At 47.1% G+C, this 11867-nt stretch overlaps 1 protein-coding gene and 1 pseudogene across 1 annotated transcript; both read left to right on the forward strand.

The window, feature by feature from the left end:
• The first annotated feature begins 636 nt into the window (after positions 1–636).
• Positions 637–2632, forward strand: LOC120411122 (arylacetamide deacetylase-like 4). The gene is made up of 2 exons (XM_039564102.1): positions 637–744; positions 1632–2632. The coding sequence occupies exons 1-2, from the start codon at positions 671–673 to the stop codon at positions 2404–2406; spliced, it is 849 nt and encodes a 282-aa protein (XP_039420036.1). The 5' UTR covers positions 637–670; the 3' UTR covers positions 2407–2632.
• Positions 2633–4479: 1847 nt separating this feature from the next.
• Positions 4480–8412, forward strand: LOC120411121 (annotated as a pseudogene).
• The last annotated feature ends 3455 nt before the right edge of the window (positions 8413–11867 follow it).

Here is an 11867-nt window from a genome sequence, read left to right on the forward strand (position 1 = left end):
TAGCGAGTCAGGCGTTACTTCAGCCTTGGCCACCGTCTGTGTGCGGCCGACAGAATTCCGGCCTCCACACAGACGCTGATACAAAACTTTTTCACCTGTTCATACACTTTTAGCAAACAAAGAAACTAATGTCCATTGGTTCTAAATTAATTAATTCTCTTTCATAAATTGATATTCTATCCTCTTTAGTCTTTTTAGTATAGTTTTCCTCTGGTAGGGACTTACCAATACACATACACTGAGTCTTTTGTTAGGTGCTTCTTTTTATTCTGATTTCTGCAAAATGTCCTTGTAGTCCATAAATTCTGCCCTTCTTGTATCCAATTTCAACAATACACATCACCTCCCAGGCCTTGTTCATTGAAGCGTATCAGGGTTAGTTTAGCAAAACTTTTAAAAGTTTCAGTGGTTTTCCCAATCAAGTCAACAATACCAGTCTGTGTAAAGACAGCTACATGCTGACTAAAAGTGATTTAAGACTAGCACACTGCTTATAATGAATATACCGGTTATGATTGATTGAAACAAATAATTAAAAATTAATTAGAAAGTTACATCATTTCCAACAGCTGGAAGGCTGACCTCCGGCTGGGCTTTCCCATCCACTGCGAAGGGAGGCAGCGGGGCACGGGGAGAGCTTGAGCGTTTGAGGGCAACAAAATATCTTCTGATGTGTTTCAGATTCCCAGAAAGGATCTGCCAGTACATTGCCAAGGAAAGCGGCTCGCCGGTGGTGTCTGTGGGGTGAGTTACGGCCGGGCTGCCCCGGGAAAGCCTTTTTGCCTCTTGTCACTTCTCAGCACTGCAGGGATGTGCAGCTGGTGGGAATGCTCCTGTTCAGAAGCTGGACTCGATGATCCTGATGGGTCCCTTCCAACTCAGCATTTTCTTTGATTTTCCCAGAATCCTGGGTGTCCAGACAGAATTTCAAGGGGGCTGTTTTAATTTCTCTCCCTGCTCCATCAGCTAACACTGCAGACACAGGCCACAGTAAGGTCCCTCTATCTCCCAACACAGAGCTATGCTGGCACCACACAAAAACAAGGAATGCTTTCCAGAAGAGAGTTCCAATGTGTTGAGAAATGACTAATACACTGACGTGGAAGGTGGTGATTCAGTGATCCATTTAAATAGGTGTAATTACCGTGTGCACTTCAAGGAGCTTTCTAACAGTAAGAATCAAATGCTAGTAAGTTTTAATACTAGTAATACTGAAAAACAGAACTGTTCCAGTTATTTAAATAAAGAAAAAATAATTCAAAAAAATGGAATATCCTAAATAAAGGTGAGGTGCAGATTGATTAAATTACTTAATCCACAAGCCAGATGTAGTCTACACCAGAAAAGAAAAATGAAGTTACATAACTTAATTTGTGATCAGGGCTGCTCTCCGAATATCCCAACTAAGCTTGAGTCCTTGCAGCCTCATCCTATGGCTCTCACTTCTCTGGGATGACTCATTGGACAAATACCTGTTTAGCAGATAAAAATACCTTTATGTTTTTTTTGTTTTTTTTTTTTCTGAGGGAAAAATTACTTCAACACAGGGAAAACCGGGGTTATGTAGAAATTTCGTATTTACAGTTATGACATTTCCTCCTGTTATTTTGTTGTCTCTGTCCATGTCCCAGGTACCGTTTAGCCCCTGAGCACAAATACCCCGCTGCATACGAAGACTGTCTGAACGCCACCCAGCACTTCCTGCAGCACCTGGAGCACTACGGCGTGGATCCTGCCCGGGTCATTGTCTGCGGGGACAGTGCTGGGGGCAACCTGGCAGCTGCTGTGAGCCAGACCCTGGCAGGCAGGTCAGACTTCCCCAAACTCCGTGCTCAGATCCTGATCTATCCAGGCCTTCAGGCGCTGGACTTCAATTTGCCATCTTATCAACAAAATCGGGGAGTCCCTCTGTTATTCCGGGAACGTGCTGCTTTCTTTGCTTTGCTGTACATACAAGGGAACACATCAAATCTGGAAGAGGTCTTGGAGGGCTCTCATATTCCTCCAGACCTGAGGCTGAAGTATAGGAAGTGGGTGAGTCCAGACAACATCCCTGAAAAATTTAAGGTCAGAGGCTACAAACCGCACAAGCCCTGTGAATTCAAGCCTGAAGTTTTTGAGAAAGTGAAGAGATTCTGTGAGCCCATGCTGTGCCCGCTGCTGGCTGAAGACACAATTCTTCACCAGCTGCCAGAATCTTTCATCCTGACCTGCGAGTATGATGTGCTGAGGGACGATGGCTTGTTGTACAAGAAAAGGCTGGAGGACAACGGGGTTCGAGTGACCTGGTGCCACCTCGAGGATGGATTCCATGGAATCATAAACCTATTTGAATATTGTGGTTTGTCATTTCCATCTGGGAAAAGGGGATTGGACAAGGCTGTTGCATTTATAAAAGGCCTGTAAAAAGAGCTCTCCCTCATTATGCTTCTCCCACTAATGTCTCTGCTTAGGCTCCCACACCTCAGGTAGTGCTGGTCAGTAAGGATGTGACACTTTTTGATGTGTAAAACATTAATTCTGATATCCATTAACTTCAGATTAACACATATCTTTTCCTCATGAGACTCCTGACAGTTCAATCTTTACAATTTTTCTGCATGCTGTGTTTTTTTCAAATTGGCGTATGATTGATTCCTTATCTTAAATTACTAAATTATTTATTCCTATATGTTATAAACATATATTATAGTATTGGCTTCTCGCAAAGTATTAAGGTAGATATTATATAATGTTAGAAATGCTTTTTGCTGTGTAGATGTAGTTTTCTCTCGTTTTAGCAAGAATGTTAGCAAGTGTGAGCAAGTAAGATAACCTCCAAGGGAGCAGAGGATGAGGCCCGAGAAGCTGCTGATCAACACTTTGTCCAGAGAACAAAAGGGCCCAAAGGCTGCTCTGCCCGGAGAACGGGCGGCCAGGAGGGTCCAAGAGCCGCTATCACCGCTCTGCCCGGGGGGCAAAGAGGCCAAAGCTGCAATCAGCCCTGACTGTCTGGAGAATTAAGAGATCCACCCTACCATCGACTCTCACCCAGCGGGCCCAACCCCAAGAATCAAAAGAAATAAAACCACAAGGCAGAAGACTACGCATGCTCTGAAAAGGCGGAACCAAGGAGTGGCCGTGCAGAACAGCTCCTGGAAAAGTTTTAATATGAATAGAGAACAGACAGTAAAAATGGTATAAAAAGGACTCACCTCGAGCATCAGGTGTGCTCTTGGCAGAGCGCCAAGGCACCCGGCCGTTATCCCTTTGCTTTATTTTATGTGTCTCTTATTGTCTTTATATTAAACTCTTTAATTTCTAACAGGAGAGTGAACCTCGTTTTTCACACTATACAAATAATCGATGTGGAATGATTTGGATTAAATGCTGTTCACTACAGCCAGGATATTTGTGGTGTCCATTTGATAAGCTCCAAAGCATGACTTTATTTAGCTAAAAAGTACGAGCTAGGTAGATAGTGAGCTGGAGGGAAGAGATAGAGGAAAACTCTGGAGAAACAGGCAGAGATCAAGATCTCAGTGAGGAGATTGAGCAAATATTCCATGGCTACAAAAGTAGCAGTGCAAGGCCAGAGTTGATGGGGGACACCCTGCTGGAGGCAAGTAAGGGCTGCTCTGATTTTGAAATAATTGTAGGTCTACAAAGTCCTTTTAATTTTGGAATGTCTCCACTATGCCCACTGAGGGCAGGATACACTGTTGAGAGGAAATGCTCACACCAGGTTTCTGAAAGATAGAAAGGATCAGTGAACTGGACTCTTGGTTTGTGTGTACTGAAAGGTACAGCTTAAAGAGAGAGAGAGAATATGAAGCAAAATGTTCTTCCAAAGGGTGTTCCCCAGTATTAACTTTTGCAGAATCTGTGCTGTGTTTGTGTGCTACAATCTGTCAATTTGTGCTGTCTGCACGGCTTGAGTTTTATTTACAGGATGAGACAGTGTATTCCCTGACATGATGCTTCATTACACCCTGCTGATGAAAGCAAGGAAGAACAGCACACTCAGAACAGCCAGACTGAGGACATGGAAATGACAGAATTTCTAGGGTTGGGAGTGACCTCTGGAGATCATCCAGTGCAATCACCTGCCAAGGCAGAGTCACCTGGAGCAGGTGATGCAGGAACACATCCAGGTGTGCTTGGAATGTCACCAGAGAGGGAAACTCCACACCCTCCCTGGGCACTGTCCCAGTGCTCTGCCACCCTCAATGCAAAGAAGTTCTTCCGCATGTTGAGGTGAAACTTGCGTTTTAGTTTATGCCCATTGCTCCTCGTCCTAAGGAAATCCTCAGGAAAAAAGGAAAAAAATCCTACTGGGGGGCTGAGAAAAGCAGAACTTTTTACAAAAACGAATGCTGACTTCCCTTAGGTTTCCCTGCGCAAGGGCAGCCCTTCACTGAGTACGGGCAGCCAGCCCTTCCTTTAGCCTCCCGCGGGCAGCCGCTCGCAGAGAATCGCGGAACTGAGGGCGGAGGGGGGAGGCGGTGAGCCGGCCGGGGGCGCAGGGTCGTGGGGGCCGTGCCAGCCCCGGCGCGGCGGGAGGCGGCGCCGGGCCCGTCCGTTCCCCGGTACCGCGCGCAGGTCACGCCGGGCCTCCTTGAACCGAGATTACCCGGCCGGCGCCTCCGGCCGCTCCGCGCGGCTCCCCCCGGCCGCCCGCACCATGACCCCTGCGCCGGCTTTGCGGAGCGGCCGCACTCGGCCCGTGACGGGGCCGCGGCTCTGCCGAGCACTGCCGGGGGAGCCCCGCGGGGCCGCGGCCGGGCCATGGCGCTGCTGCCCGCGCTGCTGCTGCTGCTCCTGCCCCTGGCGGCGCTGGCGGCGGCCGCGGTGCTGCTCGGCCTGCCCGGCTACGACATCCCGCCCGGGGTGAACCAGCCGGCCAAGCTGCGCCTGGTGCTGACCGTGCTGCTCGGCACCGCCGCGCTGGTGAGTGGCGGTGCGGGGGGCGAGGGGGCGTTTGGCGGCACCCGCGGGCTGGGGGGCAGCGGTTGCACAAACACGGGGAGCCGGGGCTAGGATCCGCGTGTCCCCGCTGTCTCCATGGGATGCTGGCGGTGCCGCATCACGGGGAGGGCATGCGGAGAGCACCCGCCGGGCGGGTTCTGCCCCGGGGCAACCCCCGATACGGTCACTGCAAGGGCACCCCCGATCCGGACACTGCCCCCGATATCCCCCAGTCGAGGATGCTGCCCCCGGCACCGCCGGTCCAAACACTGCCCCGAGCAACCCCCGGTCGAGGATGCTGTCCCGGACACCCTGGTGCGGACACTGCCCTGGGCACCCCCGGCCGGGCTGCTGCGGGGAAAACTGCCCATGTCGCGGGCAAATCCCGTTCCCGGTTCAGGAGCGTGCTGGGGCGTGTTAGCGGAGACTGCGACGGCTGATGGCAGCCCCGAATTCGGGGCTGGGCTGGTGTTCTGCCTGATAACTGCCCGCAGCTTCAGGCGAAATCACCTTGCACAAGGAAAGCTGCAGCCCTTCAGCTGCTCCTGCCACGGCTGACATTTATGGCACACAATCCGGTTAGGGCTGCTTTATTTAATCCCTGGACTCCCTCTGGCAGGGTTGCATAAACGGCATTAGAGCCCTCCTCAGCTCTGCCTCTGTTACTTACTGTCTTTGAATTTCTTAAAATCTTCAGCTTTTTCACTCCTTTAGCCCCAAACATCACTCCTGCTATCACACAGACTTTGTTTTCCTCCACACAGATTCTTAAACCATTTACATCCTCTTTAAATTAAATTTACTGACAATGCTGCCCAGCAATCCTGAACCCCACTAGCAGGTGACAAGACAGACTCACTGGGCATTAAAAAGAGGGATCTTGTTCAGCCAGTGAATGGTAACTGATTCCCAGCTTCTTGTTTGTTCACTTATTACATCAGATTTATATTCTAGCTTGCAAGAACATTGGGAAAGGAAGCAACTTCATTTTGCTCAGTAGATCTGTTGTGCAAATAAAATACAGTAACTAACTTGCACAACCCAGCGTGGCACTTTAGATTTGCAAATTCACTGAGTTTTATGGTCTAATTCATGAACATTAGTTTCAGCAATGAAGAACTGTTTCTACATACTGTATTTAGTTGTTGTCATCAAGTATAAATGAAACAAGAATGACACAAATATGTGCAGGACAAATGCTGATGATTAAAATATGTACTCCAAGACGACCAGTTTGGCTGATCTTTATAAAATTTCTGATGTGACGTTACAATGACATTGGATTTGAGTAGCGCAAGTAAATTTTTCTACAGACTATAGGATGTGAGAACTTGGGAAAATTGTTTCATTTCCAAATCAGAGTTCTGTGTTTCTTTAAAATTTCCCCCAAATAAAGTTTGATGTAAGTACGACACAGGATTTTTATACCCTGGCTAACTCCAGACTTTTAAACATGCCTTAATGTCTTTTACCTTTAACAGGGAAGGATTTTGGAGAAGACTGGGCTTTGCAGCCAAATCACTTTTGGCCGATATGTGCGACAGGGACGGAAACTAGGGCTGGATCCAAAGCTCTTTATCCAGGATCTGCAGTTTTAACGAAGTACCTGTGAGGGTTTATCAGCCTAAAGCTACCTCTGATGGGCCAAGGAGAGGCATCCTCTTCTTTCATGGAGGAGGCTGGGTATTCGGAAGCCTTGGTAAGATACTTCCTGAAGGAACTGTAGTAGTTGTAGAAAGAATATTCTCATCTTTTTAGAAAATTGAAATAAGATGAGGTTTCAGCATGTGATTTGGGGATGAAGTCTGAAGCCTTTCTGGAATGGACATTGCTCAGGCTGTCCCAAAGCTGGAGGGCAATAGCAAAGCACTAACAACATTTCTTTTGCAGATACCTATGAAAAGGTGTGTCGCTACCTCTCCAGGGAGAGTGACTCGGTAGTTGTGTCTGTGCAGTAAGTGAACACTACCCAGTTCTGTTGTTGGGAGGTTATTGTTGCTGTGGGACTACAGCAGAGCAGCGCTGGTTTTGGAGATGTTCTTTTTTGGCAGAGGAATTTCTATGGGATTCAGTGAAGTCCATAAAGAGACAACTAGTGATAACTGAGATTTGCAGCCCTTAAATGTTCATGCCCAGAGATAGTCCAAAAAGATATATATGGAAATATTTGGCACACTAAGGAAGTCTATAAAAGCCAATTAAAAACTTAGGTGAAAAAAAGTCTTCCTTGCACTGAACATATAGACATGTTGGTGCTCCAAGCAATTGGGAACTATGGGAAAAGAGAGTAATCACGCTGAAATACTCCCATTTTACACATAGGAAGCAGAGGCACAAAATTATTAAATAACCTTGTCAGGAGTACAGAGGGAGTTTTCAGCATCAGTAGGAATTATACAAGTCCTTGGTCAGATTGTTAATCAGAGACAATGCTACTTCAGTAAGTTCTTGTGACTGAACTCACCATTTACAGCTTATCTGCAATCCCAAAATGTTTGGAGGCACTGAAGACCCTAACCTAGAGCCAAACCAATCCAAAATGATAGGGCTGAAGAACAGCATACGAGACCATTTCCTGATTACTACTACTGATGTTTCCTTCTCTTACACTTGTCTCTGTGTCCCAGGTACCGTTTAGCCCCTGAGCACAAATACCCCGCTGCATACGAAGACTGTCTGAACGCCACCCAGCACTTCCTGCAGCACCTGGAGCACTACGGCGTGGATCCTGCCCGGGTCATTGTCTGCGGGGACAGTGCTGGGGCAACTTGGCAGCTGCTGTGAGCCAGACCCTGGCAGGCAGGTCAGACTTCCCCAAACTCCGTGCTCAGATCCTGATCTATCCAGGCCTTCAGGCGCTGGACTTCAATTTGCCATCTTATCAACAAAATCGGGGAGTCCCTCTGTTATTCGGGAACGTGCTGCTTTCTTTGCTTTGCTGTACCTCAATGGGGATGCACTGCACATGCAAGAGGTCTTGGAGGGCTCTCATATTCCTCCAGACCTGAGGCTGAAGTATAGGAAGTGGGTGAGTCCAGACAACATCCCTGAGGAATTTAAGGTCAGAGGTGTGAAGCCACTTGGGCCCACTGATTTTATAGCTGAAGTTTATGAGACAGTGAAGAGATTCTGTGAGCCCAACCTGTGCCCACTGTTGGCTGAAGACTCTGTTGTTCACCAGCTGCCAGAATCTTTCATCCTGACCTGCGAGTATGACGTGCTGAGGGACGATGGCTTGTTGTACAAGAAGAGGCTGGAGGACAACGGGGTTCGAGTGACCTGGTACCACCTCGAGGATGGATTCCATGGAATCATAAGCCTATATGATTATTGTGGCTTCTCATTTCCATCTGGGAAAAGGGGACTGGACAGCGTTGTTAACTTCCTAAAAAGCTTATAGTAAACTTCTTAGATTCCACAAGTCTCTTCATGCCTCAACCTAGGAAAATATCTTTTTAGGATATTTAATATTCAGGTTATGGGTAGTCAATCAGGGGCAGCCATTAACAATGATAAACAAGGCTCATCAGAACCTCATTCCAGCTGTTAGTTGGAACATGGAATATACAAACCTTATACAAGCTTGTACCATGCTGCAAGCCCTTATCTTTAACTCTGTCAGTAAAGAACAGTTCTTCGAATGGACATCCTGGTTTGTTCCAGTTGTTTAAAATACATCTGTATGAAGAGAAACTGTGTGTTAGCAGGTGTGTGTGGTATGAGAATAAAACCCAGCTGACTTTAGTGGGTTGTGAGCCACTGTTTTGGTTGACAATAAATAAATATGATGCAGCCTCGAATGTGGTCACTGTCACTGTGGGCACAACAAACATGGTTCCATGGCCAAGCAGTTCCAACATCACCCATGTTTCTCAGCACACAGGCAGGACTGGAGCCCCTTTCTGCCCCAGCTTTAGCAATGGACTACTGGGTAATGTTTCACTCACATAACTTGAAAGACAGTTCCATCAGCCAGGGAGGGGAGTGCTGGTGAGACAAACAAATATGATTGCATCACAAAAAGATGGGTAAGATTGTGGAAAATTGGACCCAAATACTCTACTACAGCTCTCATTGGAAACTGGCTGTAGAAGAGGAAAAGGGAAAGATCAGGAGAGAAGGAAGGGGAAGATGAGGAAGGTCAGGGCAGGAACAGAGCAGGTCAGAACCTGTGCTGTCGGGGTAGTACAGGGCTGTAGCTGTCAGCTGGAGTCCAGCCTCAGCTCATGAGAGTAATAAAAGGGAGAAGAATAAGCATCTTTCTTGGCCTGTATTAATTCATTCTGTTTATGACCTGCCCTTCCTCTCCTTAAGCTAGGGCAGAAGCAATGCTGGAGCACAGGTTGCACTGAGTGGTTCACACTGTATATAACATTGGCCAATTAAAATGGCACTTACAGCAGTCACTTGAGGCTGCTGTACCATTTACACACAACTGTTATAGCAATATAGACAATAACATACACCAACATCATGCAAGAGAGACTTCGCTAATCCTTTCAGAATTTAATACTTATTATGACTTGTATCAGAGGATCTTTAATAATCTGGATATTGGTCTCATTTGCTTGTAGAAACACGAGCATCTTTGCTAGTAGAGCTGGCTCTATAGATTTCATGCCCTGCTTAAAAGCTCAGCAAAATTTTGTCATTAGACTTTTAACTTTGTCAAAACATGCCAGTTAGGTTCAATATTAGAGCTGTTCAAGCAGATCCTCCTGACTCTGCTAGAATTGCTTCCTTTAGATTTTTTTCCTGGAACCAAATGCCAGACCGTGTTGCAGTCTGCTGCAGCAGAAATAGAACAAAGGGGGGAAAATGGTTCATTCATACTTTTCAGATGCTAGTTCCCATGGCAGGTGAAGATATTTAACTAAATTAACCAAACCACAGATAATTTTTCAATTTCAATTCAAGTGCTATGCAGTGTCTTTTATTTGCACTAAGGAACCAATCTAAAATTTTACACTGGCTGATTTTACCAGTGACTTTACCAGCTGAGGCAAAGAACATAGACCAGACTTCTTCCCCAAAAAAACCACTTGTGTAGATTAAGAAAGGAGCACTGGGACAGAGCTGCTGTGATTACTGGGCTGCCTCAGCAATGCTGAGTGTTTGTATATCTCTCACATTTATAAACTCAGCAGCATCTCATACAGAACAGCTTCATCTGCTTCCCAGCTCACAGATCAGACACTAAGGAGAACCACGATGGGGAAATTTGAGGTAAGGAGCAGAAAATTCCAGTGTGGGGCTGTGTGTGCCAGCATTCCAGGCAGTGATGATCTGTGACTAATAAATCCTGTTTTATATATCCTTAAACATCTGTATATGTAAAGGAAGGCACTGCAGCTCTATGGCTGTGCACAGACCCCAGAGCTCCCCTGTAGTTTGGATTCCAGTGGGAATCCTTCCCGAGACAGGCAACCAGCACACGCTGCTTGGGACTCCCTGGATGTTTCCCAGTCTGTGCCTTGGGGCGACCAGGGCACATGAAGAAAACCAGTGTGTTACTCCCACCTGGGACTGGGTATTGTGTCTTCAGGGCATTCTCTGGGCTCTAATAGCAGCTTGCTGGTAAAATAGGATTATTTTAATCAGCACACCTCCAATTCATATAAACAAACTGCACTTAAATAAGGCCCAGATCTTTTACAATACTTTTCCCACAAACATTATCTGCTAGAACGTCCCTTCCACCGAGGTGCCTCTGCACCCCCAAGTATTGTTGTCATTCTCTGTAGACAGGCAGCTGGAAGGTTGGATATGCAATGCTGCTGCACAAAACCCTTAGGCAGCACAAGGCAATCAGCTTTTCATTTTCAGCCTTCTTAAATGTGTCTGCAAATCCATGATGCAAATGTTTGAAATCAGACTGATCAGATCTCATGACATACAGATGCAGTTGCTTAAGTTAAGTGGAAATTTATTTGAAATGCAAATGCCCTTATTTTCAGAGATTAATTTATAAGTAACACAAAGACTGACAAAGGTGTGTGATATCAGTGGCACTACAGTCTGACTCAAAAGCACACTAAGCCATCTGAATGCTGTGCACAACAGTAGCATGTGCATTCTCATTTCAGGGCCTGCCACTGCAGCACTTTTCATCCATCACAAGGAAGCAAGAAGCCAAAATTTAGTGTCAGAGTACACTGAGAACTGCAGTGGACACGGCTACAATGTGTGCTGCCTCCCCTCTGCAGCTGGAGTGCAAGTTGGCCTGGATTCCTCAGCAATCACTCCATCTCTTCCTTCACATCCACCTCCATCTCTTCCTCCATCTCCTCCTTCACATCCACCTCCACCTCTTCCTCTCCACTCTCTCCTCCCTCCACTTCCATCTCCTCCTCTATATCAGTCTTTAGATCCACCTCCATCTCTTTCTCTTTGTCTCTGGAAACCTGCAGATGTCGCAAGACCTCGGAGTGGCATCCCTGTCCCACAGCATCCCCACAGAGGCACTTAGCTGGTGTCCATTTGCATGGAATGGCACCTTACCTTCCTGGGGACCAATGTGAGCATCTTGCAGGGATGAATGGCAAAATCCAGGCACGAGAGACCTTTCCGAAGTCTTGGGAGTAGCGGAGCAGGGGCCAAGCAGGGTGACAGGTGTGTAGGCACAAGGGCGAATGGTTGTGTTGTCCTCTTTGCTGGATGCTGGGAGCTCCAGTGTGAATGCAGACCGTGACATCACAATTGACAGGAGTCCAGGGTCACCGTGGAGTGGACAACGGGGATCATAGAATGTTGCAATCCCTGAGTGGTCTGGCTTGGAAGGGACGCTAAAGATCATCTTGTTGCAACTTGAGCAATCTTCTAGCAGAGCACGTTGCTCAGAGTCCTGTTGCCACCTGGCCTTGGATGTTCGCAGCGATGGGGCATGCACATCCTCTGTGCACAGCCTGGGCCAGTGCCTC

Source organism: Corvus cornix, chromosome 21 (genome assembly GCF_000738735.6).
Source record: "Corvus cornix cornix isolate S_Up_H32 chromosome 21, ASM73873v5, whole genome shotgun sequence".
Lineage (NCBI taxonomy): Eukaryota > Metazoa > Chordata > Aves > Passeriformes > Corvidae > Corvus > Corvus cornix.